Below are 21968 nucleotides of genomic sequence, written 5' to 3'. Positions count from 1 at the left end.
GCCTGGAAGAAACTGATTGTCTTCTGTCAACTCCTCAGCCGCCAGAAAAGGCATAGAGATCTAAATATACCAGACAAGTTAAAATTCTAAGAACGGCAACCCATTGCAGAAAGAATTGAAATGAATAAATCGATTTTCCCTCCACACCAGTACATCTTTCTTATCTGCCCCCCCCCTCTTTCCTCATTGGGAATCAGACTTATTCAGGCTTATGTTACAGGCCAGATTCACAAAGTTTAATTAAGTAATGGTAACTTCGTCTCTATGTACATCGCCAGCATGGCGCAAAACGACGAAACATTACAGACTAATCACTGTTATTATATTCTTAGGCAAAAAATTGCATGTTGGTTTTATTAGGTCCATTTCTGTTACAATAGGTGAGATTCTAACATGGTTCGTCCATTTGCATTTCCTTCGGTTTAAACAGTTGTAAAATTTTAAACACACAAAAAAACTATATTTTATTAGACGATTGCAACAGCTTTTAAACATCCTTATTACATATTGCAAAAAAATCAAATAAAATAAAACAATGGCAAGCGTATAAAATAAACAATGGCTGGTGAACAGGTAAAAATGAGTCGCTGTCTTGTCAGGAGTCTGTGTTAGGATTAGGAGCCCGAGTATTTACTTTCGTTGCAACGGAAAATCGCGCCACAAAATGTTAACATTGCGTCATGCGGTTAGTTAGCGACCTCAAAAAAAAATTTCCATTGCTCGCTCGATCACTGGCGTTGATCTATAAATAACGCAAAGGGAATCTACTCTGTTTTGTTTGTAACGATGACCTACTTTCAAGCTACTTTACATTGGACGATCTTGAGTTGGGCGTGTGTAAACGCTTTACTCACCGTTGGAAAGGCGAAACGCCTTTTCTATTAATAAATGTGCTATATTGGTCTTTCCCCACCTACCTGTTATTTACATTTACCGATACTTTAACCCAGGGGCGTAGCGAGGGGGGGCGGGGGGTGCGGACCGCACCGGGTGACACCATTTAGGGGGGTGACACCAAGGCAAAAAATAGCAAAATCGAAAGTTTGAGGGGGGGGGGGTGCAAATCGAAAACTTGAGGGGGGGGGTGCTAATCGAAAATTTGAAAGTTTGTCCCTGGGAAGGGTCTCTATGCCTCTGGGGGGGGGGGGGGGGTGACACCATTAAGTGCCGCACCGGGTGACACCCGACCTCGCTACGCCACTGCTTTAACCGCATTTAAATCAAACACTGACAGATAACAGGTAGATCTATTACTTGTATGACTACGTGCTTGGCGAGTTGCTACAGTTGTTGAGTAATGGCCATCTGGTACCCTATAACGGAAATGATACTCTACTTGGTATATAAATAATGATCCTAGTTTAGTTTTTATCCGAAGTTAACCCATTGTTTGGAGACAGACTCGTGTGTATTGTTCTTCTACCTGACTTAATTATATGGGTATGGCTAATCATTAAGAACCGAATTATGTAATATATACACATATAAGAGTATTATATTTAATTGTATGTTGATAAATCGTTTAAAAATTCTGGAAAGTCGGTTACCAGTTCAAGGTCAGACGATGGCCTCGAAATTGCCCTTCCCTGAAGTTTAATCTTTTTTATGTTTTTTGAACTCCATTTACCGAGTTTAGTACAACCACAACAACAGTGTACTGGTTTATGGCCATTATGTAACGCTGTAGTCAGTGCACATATCGTGGCCCGAATTGCGTAGATAACCTCCCCTGTCATAGTTATGCAACTGTTTACAATGCAGTTAACCAACTGTCACCCCGTTTATTGTGAATATAGCCTGTTTGTTAGTCAACAGTCCAGCCGTTACAGGAACAGTGACTCAAGATCTACTTGTATAGATTTGTGCTTCTTAACCTGGGTTCGATCGAGCCCCAAGGGTTTGGTGGGTCGGTCTCAGGGGCTCGGCGAAGGTCAAGACACACACCCGACTCAAATTATTCACGATCGGGTTTTGTCAGTGCGGACGATATAACTGTTAAAAAGGGTTCGGTGTATGTTCATATGAAACTGGTGGGGTTCGGTACCTGCAAAAAAAGGTTTAAGAACCACTGCTGTAGATAGAGGCTACTTTGGATAAACCTTATTGCGTCTTAAAAAATCCTTTATCAAAATCGATTTTAATTTTTGTATGATGTTTTGATTTCGGACGTTTTTAGATTGACCAAAAACAAAGCTGATCTCTTTATTTATTGTGTAATTAAATTGATTAAATCAAATATATTTTAAAGTTTGTTGAAAAAATATGACTGTTAAGATTCTTTTGTTTATTTAACGTACCACAATCACATGTCAAGGTCACGCACAACACGAAGCGTCCAGTTATTATAAACAAACTTTAAAAGTAAATTTAAAACTAGATGTACTTTCTTACAGGTGTGGAAAAAAACTCCCCGTAAGGATTGTCGATAATACCTGAAAAACAAATTAAAATTGAAATTGCGACTGATTTTTTTTAACCAGAAAAGGTCATGTAGTTAAAATAGGAGTAGCCTCCCTTGCCTTGTAGGCTAAGTCAACGCTTGGTTGCCATGTAGGCTGGGACGCGGTATCAGCTGTGATTTGTTTACCAACAAAGGAGGCCTTGCTCAGCGCTAAAAATAAATGTATGCGGGCTCCACTTTAAAAAAAAAAAGAGTTGTGTTCTAGTTTAGGTCGTCAGGCGTGTTTCGCGCGTCTCGTTTAAAGCGCCGCCCGTGTACTGTCAACGCGAGGTTTGTGGGCCATCCTTTATTGCTGCTGTAAAAGTTCAGCACCGTATTAGATAAAGTTAAATCATTAAGCTGGGAATGTTTTGATCTGAAGTAGTCATGTCACACACTCTTGTTTAGGCTATAAAACATAAAAAAGACGTGGCTTAATTTAGCCTTAAACACACTCCCTTTTGTGGTGAAGCCACCCCTATCCTGCTTTATCGTACGCATAATTCAAAATTAACAAATTTAACATTTATTGACTATTTACGACCACAGACAGAGCAAGGCCCCTTTTCTTTTTTTTTTTTATGTCACACAAGTCTATATCCATCCCCTCCCGGGTTGTGTTTGATATATTGTCGCCCCCCACCCCCAAGGATGAGATTTATTTGCTTAGCATTGGAAGTTGAAATGAATTACAAACATACAATAATTATACCATTGTTAATTTGAATGAGGGGAAGGGTAGAAAGATCCAAGTTGATTAAGTTGTTGGATATAGATTATAGATGTGCAAAGCCGGGTTCATCAAGTTGTCTAACTTTAGATAACATTACATTATATAATTACAATTTCCTCTAACTAATTACTTCTCTGGGGTTAAAAATGTGAATAATATCTTCATCTACTCAGTTGCATCTCAGTTGTTCATCTACAGCAGTTGCTTTTCAAGAATGTTGCACACTCTTTGCTTTGTTTTGCTTTAAAAACAATTGTTTTTTCCTCTCCCCCAGGAATTAAAAGATGATGTCTGTCTTGTTATGGAGGTAAGTTTTACACTGTCTTAACATTGATATGGTTAACTTACTTTAACAAACACTGTAAAACCTAGTTTAACTATACTATTGAAAGGTTTATATGACTATATTCTAATAGACGTATAATTTTGATTTCAGTACTGTAATGGAGGAGATCTGGCAGACTGTCTTCATCGTAAGTTGACATTGGATTATTTACAGACTTTTGTGTAATATAAGAATGTGATGAGCTTATTTTTGCCCACTACAGTTTGTTAAAGTGAACTTTAACCTCTTTTTTTAGGTAATGGAACCCTCAGTGAAGACACCTTGTGTTCATATGTCAAACAGATTGGTAAGTCAACATGATGAATACGCCAACCCACTAAATATTTAACAGGCATTCGTTTTTATAATCTGCAGTAACTGGGTTATTAGGGGGACAATGTGCATATAATTATATTTATTTAAAACTTAATTTAACTATCAAATAACTTGAAATGAAAATTGTAATGGGATGGCACGGCCTAGCAGGTAGAGCGCTAGACTGCTGACTTGAAAGTCTTGAGTTAGAATCTAGGTTTAAGTCTGTAGAACGTCCCCTTACTCTGATAGGAACCTAACATATGTTAGAGAAAATAAAGGCGGCTGGGCATATCCCTTCATATGCAGAGGTAACAGAAACAGGTGAACTCTACTTGCCCATAGGCCATCAGGTTTTGAACAGGGAACTTTACTTTTAATGAAGATTTGCTGTTAATACTTTAAATTGTATGCCTATTGCTTCTGTAGTATTTGAGTGGGTTTATTAAAATAAACTTATTGTTTAGAGTTAGTAGAAATATCACTAATGTTAAGATTAGATATTATCTTTATTTGACTTGTATTTTATTTCAGCTGAAGCTATGAAAGCACTACAGCAGAAGGGAATAGTCCACAGGGACTTGAAGCCCCAGAATATTTTGTTGTGCTATGAGGGCTCAAAGTATCCCCACCCTTCAGAGATGCTGCTAAAAATAGGTGTGTTGTATGTTTGCATTGTGTTTGTACACAGGGACTAGGTTACTTTATTTGTTATAAGATTTGTGTGTGTTGAAAGATTTGTATTTGTTGAAAGATGTTTAATTGTTGAAAGATTTGTAGTTGTTAAAAGATTTGTAGTTGTTGAAAGATTTGTATTTGTTGAAAGATTTGTAGTTGTTGAAAGATTTGTATTTGTTGAAAGATTTGTATGTGTTGAAAGATTTGTATTTGTTGTAAGATTTGTATTTGTTGTAAGATTAGCATTTATTGAAAGATTTGTATTTGTTATAAGATTTGTATTTGTTAAAAGATTTGTAGTTGTTGAAAGATTTGTATTTGTTGAAAGATTTGTATTTGTTGAAAGATTTGTATTTGTTGAAAGATTTGTATTTGTTGAAAGATTTGTATTTGTTGAAAGATTTGTATTTGTTGAAAGATTTGTATTTGTTGAAAGATTTGTATTTGTTGAAAGATTTGTATTTGTTGAAAGATTTGTATTTGTTGAAAGATTTGTATTTGTTGAAAGATTTGTATTTGTTGAAAGATTTGTTTCTTGAAGTTTTCTAAGCTTTCAGTTTTGTTTTTTCATCAGCTGACTTTGGCTTTGCCAGATTTATAATTGGGGCTGAGATGGCCACCACATTATGTGGTTCCCCAATGTATATGGTAAGCTAAAAAATTATTGAATGCATGTATTATTTGATCTCAATGTTCATACTGTTTTTTAAATTGTTTCTATGTTTGTGACTTAAAGAAGTTGGTACTGTTCTTGTGTGTTGCTATAGCTAAAGTAAGTTGTTTTTGTAGTTGTATTTGTTGACAGTAATAAGTTGGTAATAAAGTTGTATATTGCTCTTCCTGTTACAAGTAAATTAGTATTATAGTTGTATTAGTGAGTAAAGTTCCCTTTTTGAACTGGAAGGTCCATGGGGCTAGTGAAATAGGGTTAACCTGTTTCTGTGACCTCGGCACTATGCCTAGCCACATAGTGCATAGCCACATATTGCGATTTAGATACCCATCAGAGCTAGGTGGACTCAGGGACATTCTACTGACAGGTACCCGGATTCGAACTCGATACTTTTGGGTTAGTCGTCTTGCGCTCTATTGCTAGACCACACTATCCCATGTTTGTGACTAAAATTGTTATTGTAGTTGTGCTGGTTGACTGGAGTAAGTTGATATTTATATTTTGCTCTACGCGTGATTGGAACAAGATTGTCATTCTGTGTTTTGTAAACTTCCAGGCCCCTGAGGTAATCATGTCAGTGAAGTACAGTGCTAAAGCAGACTTGTGGAGCATAGGGACCATCTTGTACCAGTGTCTGACCGGTAGAGCTCCGTTCCAGGCCCAGAACCCCCAGGAGTTGAAGAAGAAATATGAGAAGAGCCCAGGCCTGAAGCCTAAGTAAGTTTTGAATTTTATGTACGGGCGCAATTATATGTCGTCAAATTTTAACTTAATTAAAGAAGCCAGGAGTTGAAGAAGAAATATGAGAAGAGCCCAGGCCTGAAGCCTAAGTAAGTTTTGAATTTTATGTACGGGCGCAATTATATGTCGTCAAATTTTAACTTAATTAAAGAAGCCAGGAGTTGAAGAAGAAATATGAGAAGAGCCCAGGCCTGAAGCCTAAGTAAGTTTTGAATTTTATGTACGGGCGCAATTATATGTCGTCAAATTTTAACTTAATTAAAGAAGCCAGGAGTTGAAGAAGAAATATGAGAAGAGCCCAGGCCTGAAGCCTAAGTAAGTTTTGAATTTTATGTACCTGCTCAATCATGTCGTCAAATTTTAACTTAATTAAAGAAGTTGTTTCTGCAGTAAAGATGTTGGGATTTTTCTTCTTCAATATTCTTAAAATCTAAAATTACAAGCCTAGTGAATAATTAATTGTGACTAAGTGTTTACAGTCATCTAAACCTTGAGTGAATCATGCTAATTTTGAAATTGCTTTTTTTAGCATCCCATCCAGTACCTCGCCAGAGTTGAGGGACTTACTGATGCGAATGCTGAAGAGAGATGCAGAGGAAAGGATATCGTTTGGTAAATTTTCTGTTTTTACTTGTTCGCAGGATATCTTTCATAATTACAACATTAATTTTAGTTAAATTTTTTTTTTAAAAATAGGTTCAATGAAAACAATTTTTAAACTGTTTTAAACTGTTAATAATTTTTAATACTATTTTATCTTCTGCAGAGGAGTTTTTCAGTCACAGTTTTTTACAACTGCCAACTCCGAAAGGTAAACACAAGATGTTAATTATTATAATTATATAAACATTTTAGTTAATAAAGTAGAGAGTTGAAAGAAATTTTTCTGATTAAAAAAAATAATTTTCAAGCCTAATTAATGATTGCATAATTGAACATGTTTAACTAAGTGTGTCCATCTTTGTTCCAGCCATGTCCCCCCCTGTGTCAGTACCAAAGCGCAGGTCTAGTTCCTCTTCTGACAGCTCAACACCAGGCAAGTCACCTGGTAAATCACCATCGCCATCCCGCACTAAAAGAAGTCCATCACCGGCTCCGCAACCAAAAGTAGCCTCCGTAAGTGAATATTTATAGTCGGCATTGGTGTGAAATCTTTGTTCACTGTGAAATAGAATGTTTATTGTTCTCATTGAATAAAGTATTTCAATTAAAGAATGTAATCTATTTTATAGTTTGTTAAAAAAACTAAACCAGAACATTTAACAGTTTGTGAGCTTTAAATTATTGAGTAAACTGTTCAGAAGACACATCAAAATGTAATTTATTAGATCTGTTTGAAAATACACAAAACTGTTATACGATTGACCTGTTTACAAGAAACATCTAACAGATATAGTAAAAGTAGATACATCTGTTTCTAAGAAATATCACACATTAGCCAAAAATAATCCTTATATTTTAAAAACCTTAAATTGTAGTAGTGTGTTGTATAACAGTCATCTGTTTATAACAGTGGTTCCCAACCTTTTTATAGTGGCGACCCCCTTTTATAAAAATTAAGCGACCCGCGACCCCCATAGAATTAAAAAGCCGAAATTAGTATGGAAATTAATAAGCACTAAAATAAGATTTTCAAGTAGATTTTCAATATGAACTACTCTTGATAACTTTTAATACCATGAGTAAAATTGCATACTATTCACTAAACATTCGCGGTTAATTATTTTTTTAAAGTTTTTTTTTTGTTAACGCCAACCTATGTCATTATCATTATCATTATCTTAATTTTGTTTTAATTGAAAAATAGTGTTCAAAATATATTCTCGAAAATTCAATCAATTTTACGTTTGGATATAAATGGTGAATACTACACCAAAATTGTGTCTGCAGTTTTTCATCTTACGCGGAATCATTCTACAAATCAAAGAATTCATCTTGTAATTCATCGGGAATGCTGGCAACATCGAGGGAAGAAGAGAATGGATAATGCGTCAATGCAGATTCTTCTTTTTCAGCTCAGAGAAATAGCGCTGCAGTTCGTTTTCAATAGATTCAAGATGCCCAGAAATTTCTTCTATCAAAATTTCAATTATCTACCACACTGCAGAGTTTCTAAAATTTACAATATTTCCAAGATTAATTTTCTTCGCCGATTTTGCAGCGTTGATAAAAATGCCCCGAGATTATCATGGAAAGTGATAATATTCGTTCATTTTCCTTGAAGCTTCAGGTTATGCTTATGTTGATGTTCGAACACATCTGCTAGGTATGATACTCTGTCCAACCACTCTATGTCGTTTTAAGTATACCAAAAGGTCTTGTTTCCTTTGCATTTCCAAGAACAATTTGATTTCAGATTTCAATTCAAAAACACGATTCACAACTATTCGTTTGACAGCCAGCGAACTGTAGTGTAGAAGAGCAGAACCTCGTGATCTTTATTCAGGTCTTTGCTCAGTTCTTTGAAGGCTCCAGATTTTACATAATTTACGACTTATACTAGCAATGGAGTCTTGATGGCGATTGGTGAGGGCAGTGGTTAAGGAGCTAAATCTTTTCTGCTTTCTGAAAGCCCGATTTTGACCTAAACATAGATTGTGCACCATCCGTACAAACCCTCACAGCCGTTTTAACCCATTTTAATCATCCAATTTAAAAAAAAAACGTATTTATTTTCTCCATGCTAACTTCACAAAAGAGCAACTCTTCTTTGCTATCATCTGAATGAATATAGACAAAGACCAGCAACTGCGAACACGAACTCACGTCTGTTGATTTATCAACTTGAAAATCAAATAATGGTGAAAGCTTAATTTCAATAAAAATGTGTTATTTAATAACATCTACGGACATGTAAGAATTAACTTCACCATCTTCAACATGCAGCGTTTGATGAGATTTTTCTCCTATTGTGTTTTTTTTTTTCTGTTTGGCATTTTCTGTCGTGACTTCATGTGATGCTTGCACTAATGCTGTGTTTCCTTGGTGAAAACTTCCTGTTCGATCAAGTCTCTGACGTTTGCAACTAGCTTTATACCGACGAAAGAACTCCATATCTTTTTTTTGTGTGTTTCGAATGACTCGTCTAAAATGACGTTTATTTTTGAAGATTTCATAAACTCGTGACTGAGAACAACTTTGTACAGTACGCTTTGCTTCTTCTCTATTCCCTTTCCAGTGATGTTAGTAAAGCCGAATTTCAAAAATTCTTTTAAATATTTATGTTTTGTTTCAAATTACTAAGGTTTAGTATACCAGTTGGCGACCCCCCAGAAAGCCCTTCGCGACCCCCATGGGGGTCGCGACCCCCAGGTTGGGAACCCGTGGTTTATAACATTCGTAATGGTGTAATAGTGAGCTATAAATAGATGTTTGTGTTTACAATGTAGGTGAGGGAGAATAAAGAGGAGGACATGGTGACAACACTCACTGAGGCTGCTGGCTTCACGAAGGTTGAGAAGGAAGAGGTGAAAGGCAGGTCAGGACGCTCAACACCTGATGTAAGTCTCTCTAGAAGACATCTCTAGTTAATAGGACAAAGACTTTGATCATTATTGTGTTGATGATTTTTAATTCTCTGACACTTTGCATGGTGTATTTTTTATGTGTATTAAAGGATAGTTATTTAAGGATTTTATAATAGTATATTTCAGACTGGTATTATCAGTTTTAATAATAGTATATTTCAGACTTGTATTTCTGTTTCAGGATTTTGTTATGGTACCAGAAGCATTATGTATAGAGTCAGGTTGGTCAACTTTTTTTCTCACCTGGTTAGATGTATCTCACCTGAGAAGTTTCTTTACATGGCTAGTTTGACTAGACAACACATTTATTACAAACAACTTTGTGTTAAAATTCCTTGCATTTACCATGAAACATAAACTTGTTTTAAATAATTGAATGTTTAAAATTTCATTGCATACCCTCATTAATAGTAAACTTGTATAAATGATAAAATGTTGTTAACTTTGATATTTAGATGGAGAAGAAAGTGTACACATAAAGAAAGCCCCCTTGGCTGAGGAAGAAATGGCATCCTTCAGGTTAATATTAAGCTTTACCTTCTTAATTATTTTGTACTTTAAATCCTTGAACACAACATGCAAATAGCAATGGGAGTTGAATATAATTTTTTTTACAAATTTTATAAGTAACACAGATTGTGTTTTAAATATTGGAGATTAGAAGTTGGGTTAATATCTCTTGGGCGTAGTGGTGACCACACTATCCCTTCATATGCCGAGTTCACAGTAGCAGGTGAACTCTACTTCATTTGCCCCATGGACCATCAGGTTAAAAAAGTGAACATTACTTTTTTTTACTAAAATATCTAAGAAAATAATTTTAATTTTCTAGGTTAAAAAAAGTACGCTGTATCTGAAACATCGTAAATACCCAGAAAAGATCAAGTGTAGTATTTCAAATATTTGATTTCTGTTTGCTCTACAGCTCCTCACCCCACCGATCCCCTAAAGCCATCCGCATTCAGAGCAACACTGGCGCCATCTGTAACAAAGAGAACGTGGCAACCCCTGGGAGTCCTAGCAGACCTGTCACTTTATCCATGGCCACGCCTCCCAGGCAGTCAGACCCCATCACTGTGCCATCTGATATGAAGGGTGTTGGTCTGTTTGCTGGTGATGTCAACTCCAGTCTCAAGCAGAAAGTGAAATCTCCAGATGTGAGAATGGTAGGTTGTTTTATGTGTGAAATTGTAGGTTGTTATATGTGGGAATTGTAGGTTGTGTGTGACCAGAAAAATATGCAACAGTGCGGAATGTTAATTTGTTTTTAATCAATATTTCAAAGACATATGACTAAATGGAACCATCAAGATGAGTTTGCATTTGAGCATTTTTTTCATTGCAATTTGTGACTCCAGCCCATTTTGCGGGCTTTGAAAATACATTGAAGATAAAATACATTGAGAATAGAAGATAAAATACATTGAGAATAAATGATAAAATACATTAAGAAAAGAAGATAAAATACATTGAGAATAAATGATAAAATACATTAAGAATAGAAGATAAAATACATTGAGGATAAAATATAAAACACATTGAGAATAGAAGAAATTACTGTGTTTTCCTACAGGAGAGCGACAGTCAGGAACTAGCTATAGTAAGGAGAAGCTCAGAGAACAGGTTGTCAGGTGTGGACGCTGTTGATGCTGGCTCGTTTTCTCCCCCTGCAGGTGAGAACTAATTAAATAACAAAGTAAACAATTAATTACAATTAATTAAATTAGATCAGTTTATTTTCTGAACTAATAACAAAAATGCTAATTAGATAATGACAGCATTATGTGCACAGTTTTTCATGCTTGTTTAAATCACAATCTAAAGAACAGCATTTAATACTCAAAACATTGTGTTATTGATTAAATGATAGTTCAGTTGCCTATTTAATTGTGTTATTTTTTCTTATATGTATCAATATAGCAATCATATAAAATCACTCAGTTTAACCTCCACACAGCATGATATTCAATTCAAATTGTACTTTTCAGTTCAATTCTGTGTTGGCACCCCACCAAACACAAATGGACCATCCTGGAAAAGGTCCAGTGTTGTCACCCCTCCACCTTACTCATCAACTCTTCCAGGGTCACCACACAGAAAACCATGTATGTAGCTCAACTTTTGTAGCCTTGCACTGCTTATTTTTCTCCAGAGGCTAATGCTTAGGGATCTAACATGGGCAGTTTTAAACCATTTTAAAATTTTATTATTGGCACTATCTATTGTAGAAAGCCTGCTTATCTGCTAGAAGAACAGCCTGTTGAATACATGTAAATAATCTGATAAACATCAACACTATTCTAATATAATTGAATATTACAGCATTTAAAAGTTTTAAAAATTTCCATCACTTTAAAAATCAGTTTATTTGTAAGATAAGAATTTTTTGATGCCATAATTACATATTCAAAAAGTTTCTATTATTGATGAGAGATTAAAACATTTCAAGATTTACATATCTGTATTTAAACATTTTTTTTTTACTCACCAATTAAAACAAATTTACTATTGAAAATAACGAACAAGTAGTTAATGCAACATTCAATCCAGGGTTAAATTTCTGTCAATTAAAATATTTTACTACTAAATTCTAAAGCATTACAACGACTAAAATTATTTTAATTCATCTGTGGTCTTTAAGATTTCAAAGTTATAGATTCTTTTGTTTACTTTTAAAAAATTACAAATATAGTACGCAAAGCTGATAAGCAGGAACTACTTTTAAAAAAAATTGCATGTTTTAAAAATTGTTTGGTGGCAGTTGCACTTGAAAATGTTATCATTTTAAAGCCAGCTTTGCTTGACCTGACCACATCCTCTGTCCACAGCCCTCAACTCCCCCCACTTCTCCCCGCTGCAGTTATCAAACCCATCCTTCGGCTCCCACCCCGGCTCCCTGCCTACCATCATGGGCTCCCCTAACAAGATGCCCACCATGTTTCACCTGGGCTCCCCCCATGACAACTCCCCCGAGCCCATTCATGCCCCGTTTGCTGCAGCGGCGGGCTACCACCCTGGCTACCACACGTCCAGCACCGTACCTGACAACCTTGTAGCCATGTCCAGACAGAGAGATGGTAGGTCCAGACTAAAGAGCTTGCATCTTTCTAACATTGCATCCTTCACTAAGTTTTTACCCAAATGTAACATGTGAAACACTTATACACATTATTATACCTAATAATTTAATAGTAATTTAAAATAAATAAGCTACTGAAGAAATGAACTAAAAAATTTCTTTTTCCACGACATCATAGTTTAAAGCACTTTTTGTAAAAATGTTAACTGTTGAATAAAGTAAAGGAACACTAAAATTTGGCTAATACAGAGTTTAGTTTATACTTATAATCAAAACAGAATTTTCTCATTTTCTTATCTTAAGCACATTTTCACATTTAACAATTTCATTTATTTTGTTTTATCCCCTTTCACATTTTGTATAACTTCATTTAATTTTTTTATTTGATTGAAAAATAGTTTTATCAAAATATTTTTTTTCTCATAATCTGAAATTTCTTGACAGTTTAATTTACTTTGCTAGTAAAACTAAAGCAGACTAAATAATTATTTTAAAAATGTATAAACAGAACTACATGCTCAATAATCATCAATAACTTCACAATTAGATTTTGTTTTTTTGGCTCGGTTCAAACACTATTTTCAATTACATGTATGATTAATTAACAATCAGTGATTTTTTTTTTCTAGCTAAATGTTAACTTAAACCAAGTTTAACTAACATTTGAACTATTTCTTTCTGCCTTTAAGCTCTAGGTGAGATTCAGCCCATGGAGTACCATCGTGTCAGTACTGATTCCAACCTGTTAGCACAGCAGTTACATAATCAAAACAGACCAGGTTTGTCATCTTCTTTCTCATGTTGGTTGATCTCTTAGCTCAGTATTCTGTTCTACCCTTTTGTTATCAATGTGTAGATTCTAAGCATCAAAGTTGGGCTAAAACTCACTGTCTATGTTGTTTTCTATGCATTAAAGTTGGGCTAAAACTGAATGTCTGTTTGTGTTGTTTTCTATGCATCAAAGTTGGGCTAAAACTGAATGTCTGTTTTTGTTGTTTTCTAAGCATTAAAGTTGGACTAAAACTGAATGTCTGTTTTTGTTGTTTTCTATGCATCAAAGTTGGGCTAAAACTCAATGTCTGTTTTTGTTGTTTTCTAAGCATTAAAGTTGGACTAAAACTGAATGTCTGTTTTTGTTGTTTTCTATGCATCAAAGTTGGGCTAAAACTCAATGTCTGTGTGTTGTTTTCTATGCATCAAAGTTGGGCTAAAACTCAATGTCTGTGTGTTGTTTTCTAAGCATCAAAGTTGGGCTAAAACTCAATGTCTGTTTGTTTTGTTTTCTATACATCAAAGTTGGGCTAAAACTGAATGTCTGTTTTTGTTGTTTTCTAAGCATCAAAGTTGGGCTAAAATGTCTGTTAAATGGGTTGTTTTTTAAGCATCAAAGTTGGGATAAAACTGAATGTCTGTTTGTGTTGTTTTTTAAGCATCAAAGTTGGGCTAAAACTGAATGTCTGTTTTTGTTGTTTTCTAAGCATCAAAGTTGGGCTAAAATGTCTGTTAAATGGGTTGTTTTTTAAGCATCAAAGTTGGGCTAAAACTGAATGTCTGTTTGTGTTGTTTTTTAAGCATCAAAGTTGGGCTAAAACTGAATGTCTGTGTTATTTTCTAAGCATCAAAGTTGGGCTAAAACTGAATGTATGTGTTATTTTCTATGCATCAAAGTTGGGCTAAAACTGAATGTATGTTTTTGTTTGCTCCGCCAGGCATGATGATAGCTTATGGGGGCAGCAGGGAGAGAATCTCTTCTGTGGACAGTGACAAGGCCAGGTTTGGCTCCCTGGAAAGAGATCGTTCCCCCTCGTTTGGTCGGAGGAACAGCGCCATTGAAATGTCACCCCCGCACCACATTTTAATGTCGGCGTCCCCTCCAAATGCAGGGTCAAATGCCCCTCCCCTGAGATTTGTTCCCCAGCCGTTGTCAGAAGAAACTTTAATGGATGTAAGTTTTATAATACTCGTTATAAAATAAATTGTTAGTAATTTGAGATAGTAAAGTCTGAATCCAAATGTATTAATTTTACAATGACAAAAGGCTACTTTTTATAATCCTAGAAGTTCAATAACCTTTTAACAAACCATCTCCTCAGGACAACCACAATGAGACTCTTGGCAAGTTGTCATTTGTCCTAGACCTGGTTGAATGTATTCTGGACCTGGCCAGAAGTTTGGGCAGTGCATTCCGCAGTATTGATCCCGGTGAAACTAAAAAGGTTAGTGGCCAAACAAAAAAATCCAGTAGAGCTTTAACAATCATTCAAGTCCCAATGCTAAAATTAAAGAAAAAACATCTTCCTTGAAAAAAAAAACATTTTTATTACTAAAACATTATTTAATTCAGACTTATAACTATTGTCTTATTATTTAAAAAAAAATTCATTTTCTGCTAATATCACCTTATTTGTTCAATTAAAAATATCCCTTGTATCTATCTCTAAGTTACTTGATATTGTTTGTTTCTACTCTTAAAAAATACACATTTTCTCTTTCTTGTATTGTTCAAAAGTCAAAACACTCATGCCTAACTTAAATATTATTTCATTACAAGCGGATAAAATGAAAAAAAATGCTTTTAAAATTGTTATGATGTATTAATAATATTCTAGAAATGTTCTAATCCAAATTTTATTTCCCCCCCCCCCCACCAGGTGGAGCAGCTGTCACCAGAGTACTACAGCCAGTACAGGTCCTCCCAGAGGAGCCTGGAGCAGCTGGTGCTGTATGCTCGCTCCTGTCATCTGCTCAACTCAGCACTACACATGGCCAGGGATGAGATCAGGAACGACAGATTACAACAGTCCACCAGTCTCAGAAATGGTTGGTTTTAACTTTACGATCATGTTAAGTTAGGATGCAGTTAGGTTAAGTTAGGGGGTGGCATAGTTGTAGCTTTATTGTCATGTTAAGTAAGGGGGGGTGGTGAGGTTGTAGCTTTACTACCATATTAAGTTAGGGTGTTGCGTGGTCTAGGGAGTAGAATATCTAACTGGCTTAACTTGAAAGTCTAAGAATATCTTGTAACAACCTGTAAGATACCATCAGCTTGATAATGCATGGTTTTGTACAGGTCATACACTCACTTCATATGCTGTGGTTACAGAAATAGATATACTCTATTTTTCTATCTTTCTGATTGACCACTTATGAAACAAAGTGGAGCATACTTGCTTCTTTGCGTTTATTTGAAAATGAATTTTAAAAAAAAATGTGAATGTTAGCTGTTGGAGCACAAAAAACCCCCCATTTTTCTAGAATTTGCCTTCATATATTTTTAAGTTGAAAATTTTAAAGTAATATGTGCCTGGTTACTTAAGAAAAATCAACAGACCTATTTGTATCTGCAGTGTTGAGTGAGATGAACACCTACTACCATCATGTGGTTGACAAATGTAAGACCATTCACAAGGAGTTCACACAGAACTGCAAGACCCCACTCACTCAGAAACTTGTGATGGCCACAGCAGATAAACTTATATACAATCAAGCAATACATATGGTGAGTCTTTTACAAATATTTGTGTACATCAAGTAAAACATACACACTCATACACATACTTAATCTGTGAGAAATTTGGGTGTAATCAAGTTTCAAGTTGTGTTATAAGTGTATATGACCAACTTTTGTTGTCTTTCAGTGAAAAAGTTTCATACTATCAAATAAACAATAAATTGAGCCTTGTGTTACCTTGCAATACCTTTAGTAAATCAGTTATAAAAATGACACATTATCATCAATAAAATAAAGAGTTAATAGTGAAGTACTTTTTTGTTTTTATACACCAACGTAGGTCACATTATATGTAGTTTTTATATGATAGTTTTTACCAAATAAAATTTATGACCCTTCTAGAAGCATAATGTCTTTAACACATATTCATTATTTGGTGCATTTTTCTGTTTGTTTAGAATACGGTTGTTTACTGTTTTACCTACACCTGTCTATAAACATGTAAGACTCCCTCACTAAATAAATAAAGTAAATCCTTTGTCTCTAGTGTCAGACAGCAGCTCTAGATGAGTGCTCCAAGAACCCATCAGCAGAGAACACATCCGAGGTTGTACGGCGCTACCAGGTGGCTCAGATTCTGCTGCACAGTCTGGCCCAGACAGCCCGTAATGAGAACGACAAGCACATGTTAATCAAATGTGAGTACACACTTCATCACTTTTTCACATTTGTGCCACAAGACACATGGTGCAGATGAAGTAGACTTTATCTATTCCAACAGCCATGGTCAGCATGAGCTCGTTTCCCTAACGTGAGTTAGGTAGCCATATCAGAGCTGGGCTTACTCATTGACATCCTACAGATTAGAGCCCTAGACTTTACGATTAGCAGTTGTGAGCTCTACCATCCGATCACGCCATGTTAGCCACTTCCAAAAATCTACTTAACTCAATTTAATTAGAGCCTTAGATGCATTTTAAGTTTTGAAAACAGTCTACATATTTAAATTGCAAACTTTTAATTATACTACTATAAATGATTATTTTAAATAAATTTAAAAATTTTTTTTTTGTGAATTAATAAAATTCATATGATTTTTAGTCAGATTCATCCAATAGTAAAAGAAGTTGTTGATAAAAAATAACTAGTACTGTTTATTATGTGAAAAATTTGCATACAAATTATTACTAAATAGATTTTTAAAATAATTATCTAATGGTATTTTCTATTTGAATTTTTAGACAGAAAATCAGTGGAGAGCAGGTTATCAATCCTTACCTCAGATGGAGTACACTTTGACAGACACCACCAGAACCTGCATGTTGACAACCAGAGGTACCAGCTGCAGTTGTAGCATCTACGCAGATCCACCGTGGCTGGCGTTTTGTGTAACAACAGCGCCACATGACATCTGGGTGTCATTTTGGTTTAATAGCTCCAAATGACAGCTGGATGTCATTTTGTTTCAACAGCTCCTACTGACAGATGCATGTCATTTTGTTTCAACAGCTGGTTGTTATTCACTGTATTAACAGCTGGAAATCTCATCTGTCATTCAGTTTTTAAGCTGTTCCAAATGACAGCTAACTGTCATTTAGTGTTACACAGCTCCAGAAGACTGCTGGCTAGGAATTTATTCAGTATTCTACTTCACCTAGTTGTGTAGCAAAACCTTGCTGAAGAACAGCTACCAGCCATCCATTAAAGAATCTATTCTACAGGAGGCGTGTCCTAAGGAAGCACTATTCATACAATGGTTGTGTATATAATTAAAGATGATCTGCAAACTTCTAAAGAATAATGCCTGAGAGCAAAAATAAAATGGATATTTAATTTGTACAGCTGAGTTGTAAAATATTAAAGCAGTTCTCTACAAACTAAATAGTTGTATGTTTTATTAGTTGGTTATAATTTGTACAGACACCTTTTGTGAGAATAGATGACAACTGGCCTTGCAGACATTTGTTGTGAGAATAGAAATGTCTTGGCCAATCAGGATGCTGTTTGTTGGATTCATTTACTGGAGGCTTTAACCATGAACAGATTTAGCATTTAAGTGAATCATCAAGCTAAAGTTTGTGTAGCGTTACATTGTATAATAGGAGACACTTGTTCAGTAACATCCCTGTATAGGTGGGGGTTCAACAATCTTTTACTCAATAACTTGTTTTATAAACTCGTAAATAAGTAATTTCAATGCAATAATTTTTCAAAACATTTTCCTTAGATAAAGTTTGTAATTAGTAACAAGTAGTTACAAATTTGAATAAAAAAACATGTCATGCTAAATACGAAATTAAATGTGCACATTTTAAAACCACCAAATCAATGCCATTCTTCAACTGTCGATTACATGTATTCATTGATCAACATTTCAGGGCTTGAAGAAATTAGTTCATGATTCCCTGGCAGACCTGACTAACCGTAATGGGCCTGAATCTCATTTTTTCATCCTCTTCCCTTCGTACAACTCCAATGCAAATCAAAATATCATTTCTTATTTGTATCACAACTGTACTGTTTTTTTTTTTATTTGTGTGAATGTGAATTATCCTTCAATACATGAAGGGAGCTGTGAATGTTTTTCTTTTGTAAACGTATGTCATGCATTACATTACTTTTCTGATTTTGACTAATTTTTAAAAAGGTTAGTCAAAAAGTTTTTTTTTTCTCTCCTTAATTATATGAAATGCTACAATTTGGCAGCTAGCTTTTAAGTGAGTTTTTTGTTTCTTAAATGTTTTAATGAAATAGTCAAACATGTATGGAGAAAAACATTTTTACTGTAATCTTACATTTGTTCTAACTATAAAGTCAGACTTGTATAGAGAGATATTTTACTGTACTCCATTTGTTCTGCCATCTGAAACTAAGAGTACTAAAAATGATAGAATCTTTCATCCAACCTAAGTGTAGCAACATTACTGCTATGTCTGATTAAAAGCTATTGGTAAAATATACAAGTTGTATTTTGATAATCACAATTTTGATGAGAAACAGTAGTCATTTTTAATAATCACATCTTTTTTGGTGTTGTTTCGATGCATGTTCTTTCATAACTATAACTGCATTATTTCCATGTCATTAGTACATTTGAAGTAGAAAGTTTGCAACAATCTACTTAGTAATTATTGAATAATTGTTTTACTGTTTTGCTTTTGGCCAATAGCAACTATTTTTCCTAGATAAGTTTCGCTAGAAAAAAAAACACTTTTTTATGTCATCTGAAAAGTTAATTTAAAAAAAAAAAACAATATTTTAATTAACAATGGTTTAAAAAGAAAACAAAAACTTGAGTTATTTATACTTTTTTTGAAAATCTTACAGAACTTTTATATTTTTAAATGCATGCATAAATTCGTTACATCATAAGGTAAAAATAGACAACTTCCTTATATTTCTTCATTCACATAGATAATTACCCTTAATTAATGTTGTTCATATATTTTTGACTTGTGTACTCTGTCTCCCCCCCCCCCCCCCCCCTCAACAGTGTATTCACTTTAGCATTGTCAGTGTTTTTAATTTCAATAATTTTCCAATGTTTCTATTTTCTTGCAGTTAGTTGAAGACATTGTAAATAGTTTTTTGGTGCAATATGTACGTCATATTTATTGTGATACCTGGCTTTGATGTGATTGTGCTGTGAATCACCTGGCCCATTTCTGATTACTGACCATTGGTCATCTCAAACATATCTGGTGTTTTTATTTGCTGCCCCTCTCCCATATTGTGCATTTTAAAAATATTTCATTCTTTTAGCATTTTAAAGGTGTTGTCATTTTTTTTTTATACATATTATGAAGGGGGACATAGTTTGTAGGACTGAGGAAGTTTGATGATAGACCCACAAGACAAAAATCATTACTGTCATGAGGAATATGTTAACATACATCTCATCTATTTCTTTCAGCTTTTATTATGTACGTTAGTTAAATTTTTAACACCAATTTTTAATATGGGGTTGTGGGTGTGGGGTGTTGGGAGATCGCAACTACAAACCGAATATTTTAGTTCCTTTATTCCTCCATCGGATTACGAGGTAATTTAGTTCAAAATTTTTGTCGATGGAATTCTAGTCTAGTTTACCATTTATTTATTTAAAAAAAAATGTAAATTTAAAACCTGCCCTTCAGTTTTCTTTCAAAATGCTTTTTTAAAGGTGCAATGCTTTTAAATTTGAATTGGAGCTTATTGACATTAGTGACATATAGCTTTGCATTAGTCCAATTAGTTGGTCACTATGCAGCTTTGCATTAGTCCAATTAGTTGGTCACTATGCAGCTTTGCATTAGTCCAGTTAGTTGGTCACTATGCAGCTTTGCATTAGTCCAATTAGTTGGTCACTATGCAGCTTTGCATTAGTCCAGTTAGTTGGTCACTAAGGAACTTTGCATTAGTCCACAGAGTTGGTCAATAAGCAGCTTTGCATTAGTCCAATTAGTTGGTCACTATGGAGCTTTGCATTAGTTCACGGAGTTGGTCACTAAGCAGCTTTGCATTAGTCCACTACACATAGCGTCATGCCACTAGTCAGCTACATGTTCTTGCCCCTGTATTTTAATTTATGCCAGCCAATAGTAAAAAAAAATGTATTTTCTGCACTGAACTCTTCTTTAAAAATGTTTAAGTTTTGTCCTGTGAAAAAATAATTTCCTTTGAATTCATTTTTGTTGTTGAGAAGATCCTGGCCAGTGATGTTTCAACTAATTAAACTTGATTCTCATTTCTCTCTGGCTAATCACTGTGTTGATTTACATTCAGGACAATTGTGTCAATATGCAAGATTAAATAACTGCCTAGAATGGCAAAAACAAACTTGACAGAAATGGAAGAAATAGAACATGAGAACAATGGGAATGAGTCTATTACTAGATCTTGTAAATGGCAAGTAATGCCAGAAAAATATGATGCTAAAGGGTTTAAAATAATTTTTAAAAAAATGTCATTTCTAATTGACTTTAGCTTTAAGGAGATGAAGTCTTAAAATTGGTTTGTATGTAAAACCATGACAGAATTATCATGGTATTAATCAAAGCTGCTGTTTTTTTTCTTTAGTGTAAATAAAATATCATGGTACTTTTTCTTTCTATCAAATACATTTTTAGTTGTTAATAATGTACACAGTTTGGTCTCACTTTAAACTGAATGCTGTCTCAAATTTATGGTATGTAATACTCTTGGAATTGTTTTTTGTAACCCGTTTTCTTGAATATAAAAGTTCGTGTGAAGGTAAAGTAGCAAAGGATTACTTGGAGTGTGGGTATAAGGTCTGTCAAAAATTTAATAAATGTTTCCCCTTTTTTGGGTTAACATTGAACCTGACTTTGCTAGACTTTGTATGAATTAATAACTTTAGCAGGTGGATTAAAGTTATAAGATTTTAGTTAACCTATATTAAGTACGTTAGGAAATGTGTCATTCTAGGTTGACGTCAGGACATTGTAATTGTAGGGTGACGTCAGGACATTGTAATTGTAGGGTGACGTCAGGACATTGAAATTCTAAGGTGATAAGAACACTGTAGTTCTAGGGTGACGGCAGAACATTGTAATTCTTTGGTGACAAAACAGCTATGTAATAGAGAACTAGATGAGATCATTATTTATTTAAAGTTAAGGAAGGGGAATTGTTGATTTGATGGACGTTTTGTGTGAATGTTGCTTGTCCTTTTCTAGTGACAGTCTGTTTGTATGTGGGTTTATCTAAATCTCATTCCATCATCATATTGAAGCATCAAGATTTGTTCTCCCATAGTTTATAGACATCGTCATTTTGTTTTTCTCAAAAAAATAAATTTTTAAGTTTACAAAAAAATAAATCTTCGTTTCTTTTTTCCTGTTTGTAAATGTAAAAATGGTCTGTCTACATAAATCTACTAATTTTTACAAGTTACCTTTTACAATGCTTTGAATTTTAAATACACAAGACTAGTTGTGTAGAATTTGGGTGGTTCATCTACTATTAAACCATTTATTTTCTTTAACAGTTTTCTTACAAGTAGTC

General features: G+C 34.5%; 1 protein-coding gene across 2 annotated transcripts in view; it reads left to right on the top strand.

Moving 5' to 3' along the window:
- The window catches only part of LOC131933307 (serine/threonine-protein kinase unc-51), a 35232-nt gene extending 16076 nt beyond the window's left edge, over positions 1-19156 (top strand). The window contains exons 5-27 of one of the 2 annotated variants that reach the window (XM_059290086.1): positions 3448-3480; positions 3610-3646; positions 3755-3805; positions 4348-4470; positions 5066-5139; positions 5721-5881; positions 6435-6517; positions 6672-6716; positions 6876-7021; positions 9295-9405; positions 9614-9653; positions 9888-9951; positions 10358-10598; positions 11006-11105; positions 11421-11537; positions 12261-12509; positions 13201-13290; positions 14221-14456; positions 14605-14727; positions 15163-15331; positions 15859-16010; positions 16510-16660; positions 17204-19156. In XM_059290086.1, the coding sequence (XP_059146069.1) occupies positions 3448-3480; positions 3610-3646; positions 3755-3805; positions 4348-4470; positions 5066-5139; positions 5721-5881; positions 6435-6517; positions 6672-6716; positions 6876-7021; positions 9295-9405; positions 9614-9653; positions 9888-9951; positions 10358-10598; positions 11006-11105; positions 11421-11537; positions 12261-12509; positions 13201-13290; positions 14221-14456; positions 14605-14727; positions 15163-15331; positions 15859-16010; positions 16510-16660; positions 17204-17316 (2709 nt within the window). In that variant the 3' untranslated portion in view covers positions 17317-19156. The remainder of the gene's footprint in view (positions 1-3447; positions 3481-3609; positions 3647-3754; positions 3806-4347; positions 4471-5065; positions 5140-5720; positions 5882-6434; positions 6518-6671; positions 6717-6875; positions 7022-9294; positions 9406-9613; positions 9654-9887; positions 9952-10357; positions 10599-11005; positions 11106-11420; positions 11538-12260; positions 12510-13200; positions 13291-14220; positions 14457-14604; positions 14728-15162; positions 15332-15858; positions 16011-16509; positions 16661-17203) is intronic. The other variant, XM_059290087.1, reaches the window with a different exon arrangement.
- The last annotated feature ends 2812 nt before the right edge of the window (positions 19157-21968 follow it).

This window comes from Physella acuta, unplaced genomic scaffold (assembly GCF_028476545.2).
Source record: "Physella acuta isolate Inbredline_101_S28 unplaced genomic scaffold, ASM2847654v3 ptg002446l, whole genome shotgun sequence".
Taxonomy (NCBI): Eukaryota; Metazoa; Mollusca; class Gastropoda; family Physidae; genus Physella; species Physella acuta.
This window is presented reverse-complemented; position numbering and strand designations above follow the sequence as displayed.